The following is a 19,490-nucleotide window of genomic DNA, read 5'->3' as shown; positions in this document are numbered from 1 at the left end:
AAGAATAAAAAGGTTCTCTGTTGTTTTGAGACAAAGAATTTAGTTGTTTGCCCATTGCTGTCTTGCCCATTGCTGCTTGGTGACCCAGAGGAAGCTTCCTTTGGCAGCGTGCTTCGATTTTACTGCAAGCCCAGCAGTCAAATCCTGTCTGGGGCACAAGAAATATTTTGTAATGAGAATGGAGAATGGAGTGACCAAGCTCCAAAATGCACAGGTACAACAAGCTGAAAGGACAAAGAATCAGGAAATGCTGCTATAGCCACTGTTAGCCGCTACTTGGGATGCAAATTATCAAGTTAATTAATCAATAGTTGATAGATCTTATCGATCGATGATCAATTAATTGATAAGCTGCGATTTTCCTACCTAAATTTAAGGGGAAAATTTAAGCTCAACATTCCTTATAGGACTTTACACTAGTATTTGTTAGTTTATTTTAAGAGCACAGCACAATGAAAAATGTTTAAGTAACACATTATTTAACCTTTAAATAATGTTGAGGGTCCAATGTGACCCATTTTTATATTTAGGAACAGTAAAAACACCCTAAACATTTTTTCTCTGACTTTAAGTTGAACTTGTTCTTGACCAACACAATATAGATTAAATGGTCTTTCCTGCCACTACACTATGATTACTGTATTTAACTAGGCTACTTAAATCACAGTAGCATAAACTGATTTGTTGAACTCAGCCTGATGTAGACATAATAAAACTCAGGCAGCTCCATGTTGTCCCTGTGTGATGTTCAGGGACAGGCAGAAATTCTTCAATTCAACTTCCACCATTTTCTGCATCCTTGTTTTTGTCTATAGAGGTTGCATGCAACAGACAAGATATACCAGAAACTGAGATTGTTGGAGAGATTAAGTCACTCTACGCGTACCAAGACACAGTTGAGTATTCCTGCACAGGTAAACAGCAGGGAAGTTTTGTTCTAACTTGTGGACCTGAAGGATGGATTGGGGATAAAAAATGTAAAGGTAAGAAACTACAGTACATGATGCATTACAAACACTGCTTTTTTCACTTTTGAAAATATTTTTCTTCATACATGCCCCTCAGGAATATTTTGACAGAAGAATGGCTGCCATTTTGCGCCGAACGGCTTGTGTGTTATCTGAAAGAGACTGAGTAATAACAAGAAATACTAACTTTTTGTCCTTTTTGTAAGAAAACAAAATCAGGCAGCGAATCTTATGGTTACAAAGTGGCAATCCAGTTTTGTCTTGTGTCCATTTGTTGACCGCTGGATGTAACCATTTGTTTGGGTTGTACATCTCTCTGACATACTAAAAGCTGTAAAGCTGGTCTGTATGTGAGGGAAGGATCCTCTCTCCCTGTGTCCTATCAATTTGATAGTTCAATGGTGGAAGGAGTAGGCAGGGAGACATTTCTGGGGCCAGATCTCTACTATGAACTTCTTTAACGGCTTGTGGCTGATACCAGACAAGAGATGTCCACTACCAACTCAAATTCAACGTCCACTTGGCAAACACCATTTTCTACATTCTTGTTTTTGTCCAGAGGTAACATGCAACCGACTAGATATACCAGACACTGAGATTGTTGGAGAGATTAAGTCACTCTACGTGTACCAAGACACAGTTGAGTATTCCTGCACAGGTAACCAGGAGGGAAGTTTTGTACTAACCTGTGGACCAGAAGGATGGATTGGGGATAAAGAATGTAAAGGTAAGAAACTACATTGCATGAACACTGCTTTTTCTTTACTTTTGAAAACATTTTTTCTTCATGCCCCTCAGGAATATTTTAACTTTAACTTTTCCAAACTAGTCGGGCTTAATGACTCCCAATAACCTAATCTCATTATATTATTATTATTATTATATTTTTATGAATTGAAAAATAATATTACCATATTAATGCGCTCACCCTGGAGTACTGCAGCATTTAAGAAAAGACAAGGGGAAAAACAATGACACAGTTTCAATATATGTGGGTCTATAGATAATTGAAAGCCGAATTAGAAACTGACAGTCAACAGGATTCATCTACTAAGAATTGTGAATGATATGATGTGTGAACATGCACAATATATCCCTCTATGGCAGGGGTAGGCAACTACATTTGTCGAAGGGCCAGAATTTTTCTCAACAGACATCCCGAGGGCCGGACATTCAAATAGGCCTAGATTGAAATTAAATTCACCTTTTTGCCTAATAATTTGGTTGTTTATATTTTATATTTTTATTTCTCTTGTGCACATCATTTTTATTTATACACATCTTTGGTGTTTTGTATGATATAAAATTAAAAATCTTGACATAGCCCATCATATCATCATTTACATATCATGCTGCTGGAGCTTTACACTGCTGGCTTGTATCCTGAGACATGCCCTGAGATTTTCAGTTTAAATATGAAAGGAGGCTGACCATCAGGTCTGTTCTCATGATACAAGTCATTGGTCCTGACACGTGTGTTTCTCTTCTATAACACATTCTACATCTCAGAGGCGACGTCTTTCACGGGCTTCCTTCACCTTTTAAACGAGGCAGAGCTCAGTGGGAAACAGTAGGAGAGACACAGGCCGAAGGCACCGGGACACAACACCGGGGGAGAAGCAGGTCCGTGGACGTGCACGGAAAAACAACCGCGTTGCATCAAATGCGCGCCGCTACAGCTTTTGAGTTGGGAGCGCACCTGACGCACGTCTCCATCTGAACGGCCCCCCATGCATGATGCACACACGAAGGTGAACCGAGGCCAAAATCACCCATAGCCTTTGCGCTGGGACACGTGTTTCCGTGTCCCAGCGCATTGACTTACAGGCGCCGTAGGCACAGAGACAGAGAAATACAGTATTTAAACTATTAGAACTCAGTCGCGGGCCACATTGGAAGGTCCGGCGGGCCACATTCGGCCCGCGGGCCGCCTGTTGCCGACCCCTGCTCTATGGCATGCTGTTGCCCTCAGGCAACGAACCACATAACTGGACCTCCCGTCCCTTTAACCTTTTTTTTTTTTTTTTGGGGGGGGGGGGGTGTTTTATGTCCAATAATAAGTGGTTTTGATGTACATGTGACCTTGGGCTCTAGTTTCGTAGACCAGGCACAATCTAGGCACAGCGCAGTTTTGCCGCGCCAACGGGGTGTGTCCACAAGTTTCTTGCACGGCGCAGTCCGGCGCAGGCACTCCTCCCGTCCATCCTAGTGAGGAGAGATGCAGGAATGGGATTAACACAGCCGATTCAGATCTTCACCAATCAAATTAGCTCTTCTCCTCACCTTTAACTGCGCTGCGGGCGATGCACACTGCAATTTTGTCATTTTATACATTTGATATGTTTTGGTCCAGGAAACTTCTTCTTCACACCACTTGACAAAGTCAGGGAGTCCGTGGTCTGACACTGTACCCTGACGGAGTGGGAGCAGAGCTGTGTTGTCTAAAAATTTTAAGCAAAGGAACTGTCCTCTTTGAAAGACCTACAGCTGTAAGGGTAGAAAATAAAAAGCAATGGAGAAAGAAGACACCCTTGTGGAGACAGCCAGGTGTTTGAAACTAGGGTTTATTAGAAGCTGTAAGTGGCAAGCCTCTCAGTTAAAATGTGAGGTTACATTTTATCAAAATCTGGGGAAAAATCAGCAATTAAAAGTCTGATGTGAGATTTGGGTATCTACAGGTCTTAACACATTTTATCGAGGATAAAACGTTTTGCATCATCCACTCCTTTGTAGCTTTCATAGACAAACTGAAGTGGATCAAGTTTGCCCTAGACCAGAGTGAGAACCTCGTGCTTCAAGATTTTCTCGAGGTTTTTCACAACTAGAGAAGTGAGGGCCATAAGTCTAAAATCTTGTAATTCCCTTGGGTTGTTAGCCTTAGGAATGGAAATTATAATGAAAATAGTTGGGAGCTCACAGCTGTCAATACACATTTGGAAAAGGTGACTGAAAACACCACTGAGTTGCTCAGCACAGTGGTGCAGTGTGACCACAAACACTGTCAGAGAAAGAGAATGAGGGATTTTTTTTCTTATACTATACTATACTACATATAATATAAGAAACATGACTTTGAAGTTTCATTAAAAAAAACAACTCTAAGTTATGGGCCATGTTTTCAGATGCCCACATTAGTTGGGTTTCCATCCACCTTTTCTTATGCGCATTTTGTGAAAATGCGCATAAATACTTGAATGGAAACGCCAGAAATTCGAATAAAGGCAGTAAATGCGCATAAAAGTTTATACGCTTGGAGGGGGTGGATTTGTCAGCGTATCGAATAAAGGAAATGCGAGTTTTTGTGATGGAAACAGATTATGCGAATTGAGGCAGAGTTTGTGGGTGAAGCTGCTGGACTTCACCCAGCGACGCCCCGGTCTCCCAGCTCTCCTCTCTGCACCGCAACACAAACGCGCTCCGTAACCCATAATCTTTTGTTTATGACGGTTAAGACTACACAAACACACGCCGTAACATCGTTATGTAACTTACTGATTTTTCACCGGCTTCGTATGTAAACAGATGCACATGGAGGAGAGGAGCATAACCAAAACAGCGGAAAAGCGAGCAGACTGTCACAGTTCCCTACTGTCTTTCTGTGTAAATATCTCATGTTACAACATGAAAACCTGCAGTTTATATTCAAGTGCGGCCTATAGGCTATATGTATTTTATTTTAAAATGTAGCTGGTGCGGATTATACAGGTGCGTCTATAGTCCGGAAAGTACGTAAATTGTCCATGATGTTGAGTGTCAGCTGAGTGTCAACTGTTGGATACATTCACGCTCTCTTATGACGTAATCTCACGGTGCACTCCTCCTAATCGCAAAACACTAATGAATGGAAACGGGCATAAATTTGCTTTGCTTTTTGCGCATTTTCACAAAATCCGCTTTTAAATTCGATACGACTTGGATGGAAACCCAGCTAGAGTCTCTGCTGTCAGAAACATTAGACCTAAACTGCAATACATTATTTGTTCTTTGGAACTAAAGCAATAATAAACTTTTATAATTTTTAGGCGCTGGCAGCATTGAAGTAGCCTCGTAGACCAGCCTCTCGCGGAAATGCATTTAATTTCATTTCTCGGGAGAGTCTGGCCTCATCCCCCCTGCAAGTGTTTGGGGTGGACGGGAGCTGGGCGGGAGTAGTAGCAAAGACGGTTTAATATCTTTGGTAGTAGCGTTGACAGACAACCCCATTCAGCCAATCAGCAAGTTGGTGTAGTGACGGGGCTTTGCACCAGTCGGTCCCTGATTGGCCAACGTGCTGTGTCAATCACAGCGGGTGACGCTGATTGGTTCGGCCTTCTGAGGGTTTCAGTCCAAACGCTTAGAATGGGGATGAGGCCAGACTCTCCCTTGGAATGAAATGAAATGCACTTCCGCGAGAGGCTGGTTTACGAGGCTAGCATTGAAGTGAAATGATTCAGGAAGTGATCGTGTTTCCCAACACATTTAGGAAAGCATGAGTACTAAAAATATGTAGTTTCTTGTGTAGCACGATAAAGACACATGGATGATAGATGCATGATAGATACAAAATAGACACATGGGTGTATTCAAGAGCTTTTCTGGGTATTTTATTCAGTTATATTCATTTTTGCTGTTATCGCTTTCATTCTGTAATGGCTGAATATTTGTGACTGTAAAATATTGTTTAACTGCAGGAGATCGAAGTCAAAGATCAGTGAAATGTAATGATTGCAACATAACACCCAGCCATGTACTCTGTCACTGCAGCTTCATATCGCACTTGTTCTTGTTTTAATGTGAATCCGAACTTTTAGTCCTGTTGCTTTTATCTTGTATTGTATTTTATCTGTGTGTTGTGTGATTTCTGTGTTATGTATGTGTAATAACTTTTCTGCTGCTGTCTTGGCCAGGCTTCCCTTGAAAAAGAGGCCATTGTGTCTCAATGGGACCGACCTGGTTAAATAAAGGCAAAATTAAAATTAAAATTAAAATTAAAAAACTGACCATGTTCTGTGAACTCTTTTAGTTCCTCCAGAGTCGGGGTGTGGGAAACCACCTCCTCTTCAAGATGGAGACATCACAACGATTGCAAATAATGAGTACAGACACAATGAAAGGGTTGAATACTCCTGCTTTAATCTCTACACTATGGAGGGTGGCCCCTTCAAAACATGCAAAAATGGAGAGTGGACTGGAGAGATGAGATGCCTCCGTAAGTTGCTTTCTGAACGTTTCCATAGATAACACAGATTTTAGCTTCCAGTGTTGCAGTAACAAACCTACACGTTAAGTCACCCAAAATTGAAATTTCACTCATTATCTACTCACCCACATGTCGACTAAGGGCTGGGAGAAGTTTCAGAGTTCTTAGTTGACATGAGGGTGAGTAGATAATGAGTGCAATTTGAATTTTGGGTGAACTATTCTTTTAAAGTCCCCCTCCCGCGACCCTTTTTGGTCATTTTAAAACCAGCTCATTAGTGATGCACATTAGCAATACACCACTGGCAGGGGGGCGGAGACTGCGCTGCGCTGCTCTGCACCCGCCCAGCCACCTCCTCGCACCCCACCCCCCCGCTTGCTGACAGCTGGACATTGTACAATTACAGATTCAGCACGTTTAGCGTAAAACTCCACACTGGGATTCGATCCCAGACTCGAACATAGTCCTTGCTCACAGTGCAAGCTGCTCTACCAGGTGAGCTATACCTGTTACACCTAGCTGCCAAGCCTTTCACCTCTGAGCCAGATGCAGAGCGGGCCGGGAGCTTGCAGCACTAGTGCCCTCCCCTGGAGCTGTGACACGTCAGCTCCAGTCTCCCTGAAATGGCCAGTTTGCGTCTGCCATTGGTTCACAGCAATTTGAAGGCAGAAAAACTCAGAAATGCAATTTTGCACTTCCTTTTCTGCTGATATGTGCTCTAACACAAGACAAATGCCACAGGAACATGTGAAAAGCACGAAAAACACGATTTTCATGGGAGGGGGTCTTTAAAGTCAGGAAATGTATTTTCGAATGTGTGTTGCCTTAAAAACACAAGTCATGCATAATGCCCCCAAGACAGCATGTAAAATCAATACAGAGAGGCGGACAATTAGTCTCTCATGTGGAAGTCTTACCTAAAGAGAAGTGTATTATGTTCATGATTTATTTTTCCATCTGCAATTTGATTTATTGATTTCAATGTCAAGCATTTTTTTTTTTTTATATACTTAAAGCAGAAGTAAGTGGTCCGGTCGTTTTCGCTAATGCTGCATTCCAGGCAGGCTTTTGAAATCGTAAATTACAGCTTCAAGTCACAACTTACGACTTTGTAGCGTTCCAGGCAACCCACTCGTGTTTTTCCGACCTGTTTTACCGGTGAAAGTCACTATAACGGCCACTCGTAACTTCCGACCGGTGAACTCGTACCAGATCGAACTGGTACCACTTCACGGTCGGAAAAATACGAGTTTCCTTGAACGCACCATAACAGTCCTCGTCGCTACGTCACCACATTCACGGCGTTCCTTGGCTGCACACACAGCCCTGCATGCCGTTCTCTCTCCTCATTGGATAAAAACTGTAGGATACGATAAATGTTTTCTCTTCGGCTCAGAGCAAAGCAGAGTGACTGACAGACCCGTGTTTCGGTCCAAACACTCTATGTAAGTGATTGCTGTCGGAAGATATAACTATTTAAGACTTATATTAACACAAATATATCACTTACTTCTGCTTTAAGACTTAACAAAAGATACAGTATACTGTACAGTCATTCCTGATATTAACAGGAATGTGTCTGTCATCTTTTGCAGAACCCTGCACTGTGGATGAAGAACTCATGAACGGTCATAATATTCAGTTCAGGTATTCTCACCAAGAGAAGCTGTATGTAATCCATGATACGCCAATCGAGTTCAGGTGTACCAGAGGACATGGACATGATGGCCGATTGCCAATGCGTCCGACGTGTAATAATGGTGTGATTGACCTGCCAACCTGCTATTAAAGAGCTTTAGTGAACTGATAGTGACAAATATGAGTTGTGATTGATGATTAACTGGGCGAGGCGTGTTGGTGGTCTTTATACCTTTGTACTTGGAATTCTTCTGTATGAAAATTAGGCTGTTGTGAAAACCATCTGCAGCTTTCATCATTCTATAATTCATGTTCCTGGGTGGAAATTTACTCAATAAAAGTAAACTTTGATTCATCAGATTGTGGTTACTTCTACTCGTCTACTGGAATTGTCACTGAGTCACACTTGCTGTATTACCTGTATGTACCTATGATGCTTAAAGCAGAAGTAAGTGATCCGGTCATTTTGGCTAATGCTGCGTTCCAGGCAGGCTTTTGAAACCGTAAATTACAGCTTCAAGTCACGACTTACGACTTTGTAGCGTTCCAGGCAACCCACTCGTGTTTTTCCAACCTGTTTTACCTGTGAAAGTGCATAACGGCCACTCGTAACTTCCGACCCGTGAACTCGTACCAGATCAAACTGGTACGACTTAACAGGTCGGAAAAACACGAGTTACAAGTTGCCTTGAACGCACCATAACGTCTTGTCAGCCGATGGAGTTAGCAGCCCCCGCCCTCGTCGTGGATCTATTGGTCCTCGTCCCTACGTCACCACATTCACGCGCATCCCTTGGCTGCACACACAGCCCTTCATGCCGTTCTCTCTCCTCATTGGATAAAACTTGTAGGATGCGAGAAAAGTTTTCTCCTTGGCTCAGAGCCAGTGGTGTAGTGGTCCCTGGAGAAGTGGGTATCCTCTAAATTTTCACCTTTTTTTTAAGTAGTCCAGAAAAAAAAGCCCTGTTTTAGAAACAGTGACATGTAAGACTACTCTATTTAGTTTAATCAAAAAATCTGTCATTTTATACTTGCTCAATATATAAAATGATGATGACTTGATTAGGAGCAGTTTGTAGTTAGCTACTACTGGTCACACAAGCAGCCTGGATGAATGTATTTATCATGAGGCAAACATGGTGTTTCAGTTATTCATAGTTTATAGTTAATTAAAATCTGAAGTTGACAATGCATCCTTGTTCATATTTCATCTTACATAAAACACACAAATCATTCTCTTTGCCAAGGGGATCATTGGTGGGGACACAAAAGTGCTCCGAGGCACCGCTCCTGAAAGTTGATGTTTTTTGCATTTGCAATCATAGTTTTATGTTAGGTAACTAATGAGCAACTAATGAAAGACAAGAAGGCAACTTAGAAGAGTTCTCAGTTTCTCTGGCTGAAGTCAACTGTGCATCATCATGACTAACACATCCATCATTATTTAACCTCACCTGTGAATTTCCAGCCTCTCCTCCTTCTCTCATCCAGCTTCTCCTTCTCTACCTCTTCCTGCCTCTCCTTCATCTGTTCTAGCCTCTCCTCCTCTACCTCCACTGGTCTCTCCTTCTCCGTCTCCTCCAGCCTCTCTACTGTCTGTCACCTGACAAAAATATGTTGATGCCTGACAGATAGGCTACATTAGGGATACAATAGAGCTTGGTGGTATAGGCCTACAGTTATTGCCTGAGGAAAAAAGGCTTTTACTTTCACACACCTATGTGTAATTTATTCCCCCAAAATGTATAAAATTAGCCTACATGCGCATCTGGAATCTGAGGTTTTTTTCTAGGCCTTTTCCTGACCAATGTTCTTTATTTTTGTTTTTTAAACAGTTGCTCCCTTTCACACAAAGGATACATGGAAATAATAAGCTATAGTAAAAATAACTTTTTTTTTTCTTTTTTTTTTTTAAGTGTTTGCCATTAAATACTGGCTTTCATTCATTATCTGTATTGTTGAGGCTCTACAGTTAGATACCATTGAAGTAACTTACACTTTCACTCATAGAGAAGTGTTTTATGTCCATTTTCCTTTTCTTTGACCTGATCCTCATTACCAAGCACAGACCCACAGGCAGAGCGCACACGCACGCATGCAAACAGACAGACAGACAGACAGACAGACAGACACAAACACTTGTAAATGACACCACTGATGTTAAAATCCGTCTAGCTAACGTGACCCAGGCAGAACAAATGCCGAACATGATGAACATGTTGACACTTACATTCGCGGTTGCAGATTCAAGCACCGTGACCTCCTGTCCCGTCCGACCAACGAGCAGGTAACTTTTACAAGCAGACGGAGTGACAGCGGGGACAGCCAATCACATGTACGTTAATGAGAAACGGCAGAGCCAATCGGAGATCGATATTCAGGTGAGAGGCGGGACTTCTAGCAGAGACCGGCTGTTAACCCTTTGTGCGCATCAGGGGGGATTTAGAAGTGGGTATACGCAATCCTGACTGAAAAATAAGTAGGTATACGCCGTATACCGGCGTACCCCCTGGACTACACCACTGCTCAGAGCAGAGCAGAGTGACTGACAGACTCGTGTTTCGGTCCAAACACTCTATGTAAGTGATTGCTGTGGGAAGATATAACTATTTAAGACTTATATTAACACAAAAATATTGCTTACTTCTGCTTTAAGGGATTTATCAGACTTTTGGAAACTTTTGGTAAATGACATCCTGTTATTTTCTACACAGTTGCACAAAGTCTCTCATAAAAGGTCTTTACAACACAAAAACATGATTTGAAGCGTTTGGTTAACAAAATAATAATATATATTGTTGTGTACAAGCAGCAAAATGGAAAACTCCTTGTTATAATCCAGTTCAGAGAAAAGTAAAATGTTCTCTAGAGGAACTTTGGACACTATAAACTGTGACCCAGATTTAGCTCAAACAGCTTACCCACCTGCTGTGCAGAATCAATGTCTGAATTGCAATGCTGTTCTGTAATGGCCATGACTATTCAATACATAAAGTGAGAGTAAACTCTGAAGAATGACAGTGCTGTTACTGTTAAACTGAATTAATCTGAATGTATTTGTATTTCTACAGTATGTTATTACTGTAATTATGTTAGTTATGTAGCCTCCTTGTTTAATACTGCTGACAGTGATGCAATGATTGCATACAAATTTTTACAACACAAAAACAAAGCAAGGCAAGTCTGACATTTGGAGAAGCCTATAAAATTACGTGTTTGATGTGTTTGACACGTTGCGATTGCGGGCAGTAATAGTAAGAAATTCAGCGGGAGTAGGCAGGAGCGGGATGAGATGAAACATTCAGCACATGTTAATAAACTTGCGGTCAAGCATACTTTGGTTAACGGGATGTGAGCTGGTTGTGAGCTGGTTGGACAAACAAGTGAATGATTAACCTGATTAAGTGAGGAAGACAAGTACTATCACCAACTGCAATTATCTGCAACAATTTAAAAAAAAATAAAGAGCTCCATGCTGTTTGCACAAATTATATGGTAGACATATAGTGCCAAATTAAAGGGAATGTAGCTGTATAGTTCTTGACTGTTAGATGCGATTATTTTTTGCCTTTACTCATTGAAAGAAGTGGTGAGGAATCATAGGTTTGTTTTACCTTCTTCTGAGTGCATTTATTTTCTATTGTGCATACAATGTGATTTCTAGTCATTCTATACATAAGGAACATACCGTTTCATTCTATAATTGTATGTACAGCATTAGAAAAGTAAATGAGAACAAGTTGTACTTCTTCTCACTACATACAACTTTATTTCATTGTTTTCTGGTAGGTTTATATTTTATGAGAGGGAGTTGAAGGGAGGGAGGGATTTGGGAAAGGTGCCCATGTTCCTGACTGTTTTCATTGCCAATTTGTGCATTTGTTCTGTGCAGAAATACTTTGATCTGATCTCTGCAAGGGGAAAACCATAAGGAATTTCCTAAATACTGAAATTGCAACGTTCACAATGAGACTCATTCACCTTCTTTGGCTTTTTATTCTGTTGATGAATGTGGATGAATCTTTACAGCAAACTGGTAAGTTTGACATACGCTTATTTTAGCTGCAAACTTATGCCAAGCTTTTTCTGTAATCAAGAGTAATTGTACTAATTAATCTGGAATTTTTATTCCAATTGCTTGTCAAATTGTTACAGAGAAAGTCATATAACTCATCTTCAAATGCCAGAGAGGTGCAAAAGAAGGTAATTTGTCTCAAGGTAGAAGCATTGACAAAGTTTCACCCTAGAGGAGACTGCCAACACACTTGAGGTACAAAACAATAATTTGACCATTATTTGTATAAACATTTTGATGGCAGCTGGCTAAGGAGGGTATTCCAGACAGTCATCTCCTCAGGAATGTTTTCCAACTTGTCCTGGTGGATTCTGAGGCATTCCCAGGGTAGGGTGTAGGGCTCTAAATAGTTTGGGTGTTTTCTCCCTCTAGAAAATATCCCTTGGGTTTTCCCCCTCTGGAAAAGATACCACCTCCCCAAGAAAGCCTTCAAAGGAAGATAGACCTGTGTCTATTTCACCTCAGTTGGCTCCTTTCAACGTGAAGGACAAGCATTAGGCCCCATTCACATGGAACGCCTGAAAACGCATGCAAAACGCCAGCTGGAGCGTTTTGCATGCGTTTTTCAAAGCGCTTCTGAGCTCGCGTCTATGGTCGCGTCTGCCGTTACTAAGCAACCAAAAGAACCTGTCACATTTTTTACATTTAGTGTGCTTCTGTCATTTAACCAGGAATTGAGTAAACACAGAGCTGATCAGATTTCAAGCACCGTGAATCCCTCTCAGCAGCTTCACTGCTCGATCTGTCTGTCAGTTTGAACAGAGGACTCACCGCCGTGCGGAGAGGAGGGAAGCAGGCGAGACGTGAACTCCCTACCTTGTGTCTAATAAAAGTAAAAAATGCGGTTAAATGTACTGGTATCACACTGCTGCTACGGCAGCTATGGAGTAGAGATCCGGGCTGGACCGGGGGAGAACTGAGCTGCCGCTCGCCGAGAGGGAGCTGCTGAAAGCGGGCAAGCACTGAGAGCCGGGCTGCTTGTTGCTGCTGGTGAAGCAGGTCCGCGCAGCTGACTGGTCAGTTCTGATCACATGACACGCGGTGCGCGTGCGGCATTCGAAAAAGTTGAGATATTTTCATCTCGGTTCGCCTCGGACGCGCACGGAAAAAGGCGCGTCGCACCGTGTGCGCGGTGCGTCGGCGTCGCTTCGGATTTTGCGCGCGGTTACATTGAAAACAATGGAAACGCTCGCGCAAAAGACGCTCCATGTGAATGGGCCCTTAAGATATCTCATTCTGGACACCTATTCATGGCCTCAGAATTCAAAGTGCTTACTCTCGTCGTGGCTGCTTCACATCTGGTCAATGACGAACAGAAGTGCATCATCTACAACCCTCCCCCCCAAAAAACAAAAACAACAACAACAACAACCCTATCTGAGATTCCCAAGATGGACATGTGCTGGACCCTCTTTAGCACCCAATACATTTTCCCATGGCAGTTTGATTCGTGTTTTGATTTGGTGTTATTCCTTAATAATTACAGTGCAATCTAAAGCCCCTGTTGTAGAAAATTAACCTAATTAAAACTAACCTTGACACTGAAGAGGTGTATTAATGGAGACTGCCCAACCAGATAAGCACCTCATTCACACCTGGTGACTAGTTTCCAAGGAGATTATTGACCACCTCAGAGACTTCTGCCCAGATATGGATGACAATTGGGTTCAGAAACAATTCAAATTATTCTTTGCACCACTCATGCACACTCATCCATTACCGACCTTTGCAAAATCTGCTTTTGCTACAATATGTAAAGAAATGAAACTCCACAGGCTTTTGACAAACTGTATCCATGGATGCAAGATATGGTGGTTCATCAACATGTGAAGATGATTATCAAATTATATTTTATAGTATTTGAGATTAACAAGTCTCTCTCACCTACCCTAGAGATTATATGTGATCGAAAGGACCCACATGTATATTACTGGGATGCCTACTCAGGACAAAATATAACATTGGATGAGACAGTAGGTTATTTGTGTAAGCCGGGCTACACAAGCACAGATGGCGCCACCTGGGCCACCTGCACCAGGGATGGGTGGAGGCCAAATCCACTCTGTCAAGGTACTGGAACATTCATTATCATTATATTTTTCATCTATTGTGCTCTATGGTGTTAATTGCAACAGTGAGCATTTGTGTTTGCAAAAAAAAAAAAAAAGGAAATCCATAAATGATGTATCACGTCGCCTGATATTCTATAATTCTGAAATGAAAAGTGAGTGTCACTGCTGACAGTGATGCAATGATTGTGTACAATTTTTTTTTCAGAAATAACATGTGAGAGGCATGATTTCCCAATTGCAGACATTGTGAACTATAAGCAAAAATACAATTACCATGAACGGGTCAATTATCTCTGCAAGAATGGTTACGAAGGGCGTTTTTATCTGACCTGTGGTGAAAATGGTTGGGACGGAAATCCACAATGTAGAGGTAAGAAAATAACAAAAATGCAGCATTTTGTTTATATTAATTGTATAAGTTTTGTTTGTCCATTTGGTTTTTTTCAATCTTTTTTTAAATTCTAGTTTTATGTGCATGTATTTAAAATACATTATAAGAAATGGATTGGGATAAAAATAAGCCAGCACATGGAAATAATCAGTCAAATGTTTTATATAGGCATATCTTCCAAAATGGACAAAGCCATAAAAAGAAGACTTATTTTTACTATTATGTCAAATTTAACATAAATTGTAATGCAATATGCAGGGATGTTATATGTAATTGCTTTTACATTTAAATCTATACACTTTTTTCCACGTGGTTTTCTATCCTAACCTAAATGTAGGTCCTGCTTGCCAGTCACCAGTCTCTACATTTCTTTTTTTCCCCAGAGGTAACATGCAACAGAAAATATTTCCCAAATTCAGACATTGATGGAAAAATTCAGTCACTATACAAGTACAATGAGCAGGTTGAATATGTCTGCAAGGATGGTTATGAGGGGCATTTTTCTCTAATCTGTGGACAAAAAGGTTGGGTTGGGTTACCGCAATGTACAGGTAAGAAAACATAATTCTAAATACAGTCACTTCCAAAAATTGTAAAACAGGAGTCAATGAATAACTATGAGTAAAAAGAACAAACAATCCATCCCATCTGTTGGAGCAAAAAGTTCTTTTGTAAAAACTACGAGTATTATTCTACTATTGCGTTACTTTAATGGAGACTTGAACTTTAGTGAATCTATGCAATTTGTCTGGTAAAAAAGCATTTGTATTCTATTTTCTTTGTTTAAATGGTACACATTTACATTTGTAAAGGATTGGCAAATATTCTAAATCAATGCACTTATTCTGGACCACTAGAGGAAACAAAGGGCAGTACTTCTTGAAGGCATGAAATAGTTTCACAATAATTGTGAATTTATAAACACTTGAAAGGAAGGGTCTTTCAATGTATGATCAGACCAAGACCGGTCCCGAGTAATGACTACTGTCAGTTATTTGATTTTCCCTGTTGCATGTAAACTGGGACAAAGACTCGCAGAGTCTGAAGAGATGCTCAAAACGAGCTTTGAGCATAGCTCAACTTACCTGTGTATGTAAACGTACTGAATGATTTGTAACATTTATAATTTGTAATATCTGATAGCTAAGGCTATCATTAAAGTAATGATATGTATAAAGTATATTTCAAAGTATTGCTTGAGAATTATTTTTCACAATTTTTATTAATTTCTTTCAGAGAAACCATGCAAAAAACCTAACATCAGTAATGCATACATTACACGTAATGAGAAGATAAGTTACAACCACCATGAAAGAGTCCAATTTGCATGCAGAAACAACAGTAAAAGACGTTTTACCGTTGTCTGTGGTCAAGGTAATTGGACTGGGATTCAGAGCTGTACAGGTAAGATCATACAACAAATGCAATGCTGTGAACTCTGAAAACGACATTGTCACTTTGGTAGGCTGCTAGATCAGTGAAATTGACTTTCATCCATGTGGTTAATAAACTGAAGGCAAGGCAAAAGTCAATAAAATGTAGTTAGCGCCCAACTAGAATTGTAAGATTTACAAAAAGTAATGTGATGAGAATGTGTTGTCCTATCTGGATGTCATTTTGTTCTCGCTCTTTCCTTCATACAGCATGTCCACCACCCAAAGTTCCACATGGATTCATAGTTGGCCCTTACAATGATACACTGTACTACACCTGTGAAGAGGGCTATAAGCTTGTGACCAAAAGCTGGTGGGGGGAAGCTACATGTAATGATGGAGTGTGGTCTGGACTTAAACAGTGTATTGGTAATGAATATTTAATGCCTTACAAGTCTTAATTACAACATTTCTATTTCTAAGATAAAATGAAGTTTCCGAATTGTACAAGTGACTATACAAGTAGTTAAAAGACAAAAAAGATGAGGGTAAGAATTTTGGCATTTGTTGTATGGTCTTTACCCATTTACATCCAATTACTGTTTCTCTGCTGCTTATCCTATGAGCCTGAATTTAGCACAATCCTGAATAAACAACTCTCAAATTGTCCCCAAATATGACTCCCAACCTAGTTTTCTGAAGGAACTGACCTCTTTGGCCAATACACAATTTTGCAATACTGAAAAAAACAAACAAACATTCAGTCCCAAACACAGTAGCAAACTGACTGTACAGAGGTATCCTGCCCCATTCCGTCATGCAAGTAGTTAGTTCAACATTTTGGCAAATTGGCCCATTGATAATCCCTATAGTCATAGCAGTAGGTTCGTTATCTTTAATTGTCAGTGTAAGCTATTTTTAGAACGGCGGAGCAGAGCCGCAAGCTGCTCAGAGCTACACTACGGAGGCTCATGGGATTTCTTGGTTTCCCTCATCAAACTCATCAAATACACAATCCAACAACTCCACAACGCTCTGGTGGACAAGTTGTGACCTGCACATTCACCACGCTATGAGATAATAACGAAACGTTACAAGACAGAGTTGTTTTCGATGCGCGTTCCTGTCAGGGGCAGTCTCTGCATCTTCCTCGAAAACACAAAGATTTGCTTCCCTCTGTGCAATTTTCCCCAGACATACGGGATGTGATTGGCCAAGGACAAAAAAGCAGGAAATTATACGGACCCAGACCCAGTGCAGCCATTACACACAATGACATAATTTTGACACTTTATTTTTAAAGTCTATATACACAAACAGAAAACAATTAATTTAAGGAGAAAAAAACCTCAAAAACAGCATGTCAATCAATAGATGCAGATATTATTACAGTGTGTGTGTGTGTGTTGTGAACACACACTGTGACATAATCTTCATCATTTTGATCATTCAAAATGTGTCTGAGAGCGAGAGAGACAAGAGAGAGAGAGACAGTTATGGCAGGTGGAATTAGCACTTGATATTGAACTTATTTAAAAGGAAAACAAACATGCAGTACTTAGCTCTATTTTAATATTTAATGATGGAAAAAAAGTTCTTGAACCATTGAGACCTTCCAGCCAGATGTGTGGTACATGTCTAATATTTTTTGTAGCTGCTTAAGTAAATAATAATTTTTTTTAAAAAAGCAGATTTAGTACTGACTGAGGTTCCTATCATTGTAATGGCAAGAATGGCTGGGGTGTATGAAACTTCAACTGAACTCAGAACTGGTCTAGTGGGGAGCTGTGGCTGAAGAGCCCCCTTCACAGCAGGTAGCGCGCGCGCAAACGCACACACCTGTTGCTGCGCTGTCTCTCTCTGTCCCTCGGCTCTCTGGACTGTTGTTTTGGGCTCTAATAAGTAGCATGGACGGCTTAACCTGTCCGGACGCGCTGGTTCGAGCCGGGTTCGTGCCAAAAATATGACTCAGTGAGGTCGGGCTTTTCTTTTCTTTTTTTTTTTTTTAACAGGTTCGGACTGAGAATTAATGCTCGTCGTAAATGTAAACACACAGCGCGTCACGTGCAGCACCACGCCGCTCCAACAAACACTACCGCGGCAAAAAAAAAAAAAAGAGAAAGAGAGAGAAAAAACTACCAACTACCGCCGCTACGTCTTCTTGTTACGTTACTGCTCAATGGTCGGGGCAATATCAACACCTATGGCTGTGTGGGTTGAATGGTGGATAATGGCGGTCCGGCGGTCCTACCCCCCCACCCCTCCTCTCAAAAAAAAAAAAAAAGCGGATTTGCATGATTTATGAGGGTCGCATTTTCATGTCTAAAAATCCGGATTTCCGGAAAAATCACATCCCTGGTTCCTCTTCCACACGAAAATAGCGTTAATGTCAAATTCTGCGTTAAAAGATTCTGTTTTAATTGGCCAATTCCACGATTATGTCCATGATTAAGTGATCATGGAAATCATAGGACCCTAGGCACAGCACACTATGGATCAGACTACATGACCTAACTAGTATAGTTTTTCTTTCAAATTTGATTTTTTAGAAGAAGTACAAATGTAATTTTGAGTGCAGATATTTTGTGTATTTAATGGCAATTTTATTTTTTAGTAAAACAAAATATACAAACCTAAATGGCTATCATATCAATTATAGAAAGAAGCCAGTGTGGACGACTTCCAAGGATTCCTAATATGGAAGTGACATTTCAACGTAACAAATATGGACAAGGTGAAAGTGTCCCATTTAGTTGTAAGGAAGGATACATGGCTCAGATTGATCACTTAACATGTGTTGACGGAAAATGGCATTCAAATGGAATATCGCTCAACGCAATCTGTGCACGTGAGTCATCCTCTGTAATGTTTTATCAGACATTGACATTTATGAAGAAGATTATGAGGTATAACATGATACATTAATCTCTTGCAGCTACTGCCAGTCACTGTAGACCCCCTCCTAAAGTTGAAAATGCTGTTGCTGTGACGTCATACCAGAGGGAATACTTGTCTGGCTCTGAAGTAACTTATCACTGCCGTGATAGTTACATAATGGTGGGAGATGCCACAATTACATGCAACAATGGGCAGTGGGAGGAGAGCAACATTAACTGCACAAGTATGCATATCCAAAACTGTTTTCCAAAGAAACTTCCAGAAAATTTTAAATGCATAACTATCTGGTGATGTAGAACAGGATAGCTGATTTACAGCCACTATATGCTGAGGTGTGCTACTAACCACAAATCTTCCCCCACAGCCCCCACTCTGGAACACTGATGCAAATTTTCCTCAAGGTCCAAAGACATCGGAGCAGGTTCTTTGGTCAGAAGAGAGAAAGAAAACTGCATTGTGCGATATTCGTATTTATGTTATTGTTACATCACACATAACCCTCATACATGTACTGTAACTGTAACATGTATATTCTACCACTGTTCCAAATATGCCAGTTAGGAATTTGGTATGGGTCATGTTGCATATATCATATCACAAACATGCTGCCTTTTCAGTTAGGTATTTGAGGTTAAATTGGAGCATCATGGTTGCATGTAAAAATGATGGACAAAAAACCTGTATATTTTGTGTTTTTAAATTTACAATCTAACAGTAATTTGTATGGTAATGTCATCAAATGTCTTTTGGGAGTTATTGGGATGGGCATTTAGCTATGTTAGTTCAAAAAAGTCTCAGAAATTCTTCACTGTATAGCTGATGAAAAAACAATGGCCATTGTATAAATGAATAGAAAAATGCTTGCATGAATAAATAAATACAAAATAAAAACATCG

General features: G+C 40.6%; 2 protein-coding genes across 8 annotated transcripts in view; both read left to right on the top strand.

Moving 5' to 3' along the window:
* Positions 1-8,200, top strand: part of LOC146989159 (complement factor H-related protein 1-like) — a 27,659-nt gene extending 19,459 nt beyond the window's left edge. For 4 of the 5 annotated variants that reach the window (XM_085775137.1, XM_085775140.1, XM_085775138.1 and 1 more), the window contains 2 exons: positions 5,971-6,156; positions 7,743-8,200. In XM_085775137.1, coding sequence (XP_085631263.1) covers positions 5,971-6,156; positions 7,743-7,936 — 380 coding nt within the window. In that variant the 3' untranslated portion in view covers positions 7,937-8,200. Of the gene's footprint in view, positions 1-1,527; positions 1,696-5,970; positions 6,157-7,742 lie in introns of all 5 variants that reach the window. The other variant, XM_085775141.1, reaches the window with a different exon arrangement.
* Positions 1-19,490, top strand: part of LOC146989158 (complement factor H-like) — a 19,912-nt gene extending 422 nt beyond the window's left edge. The window contains exons 1-9 of one of the 3 annotated variants that reach the window (XM_085775147.1): positions 11,678-11,821; positions 13,754-13,930; positions 14,138-14,302; positions 14,707-14,874; positions 15,560-15,727; positions 15,967-16,125; positions 18,356-18,544; positions 18,632-18,817; positions 18,959-19,490. In XM_085775147.1, coding sequence (XP_085631273.1) covers positions 11,752-11,821; positions 13,754-13,930; positions 14,138-14,302; positions 14,707-14,874; positions 15,560-15,727; positions 15,967-16,125; positions 18,356-18,544; positions 18,632-18,817; positions 18,959-18,978 — 1,302 coding nt within the window. In that variant the 5' untranslated portion in view covers positions 11,678-11,751 and the 3' untranslated portion in view covers positions 18,979-19,490. Of the gene's footprint in view, positions 1-11,677; positions 11,822-13,753; positions 13,931-14,137; positions 14,303-14,706; positions 14,875-15,559; positions 15,728-15,966; positions 16,126-18,355; positions 18,545-18,631; positions 18,818-18,958 lie in introns of those variants that run through there. The other 2 variants (XM_085775146.1, XM_085775148.1) reach the window with 2 other exon arrangements.

This window comes from Trachurus japonicus, chromosome 4 (assembly GCF_045865225.1).
Source record: "Trachurus japonicus isolate A0001 chromosome 4, Traja_1.0".
Lineage (NCBI taxonomy): Eukaryota > Metazoa > Chordata > Actinopteri > Carangiformes > Carangidae > Trachurus > Trachurus japonicus.
The sequence above is the reverse complement of the archived record's forward strand: the minus strand, read 5'-3'. Positions and strand labels throughout refer to the sequence as shown.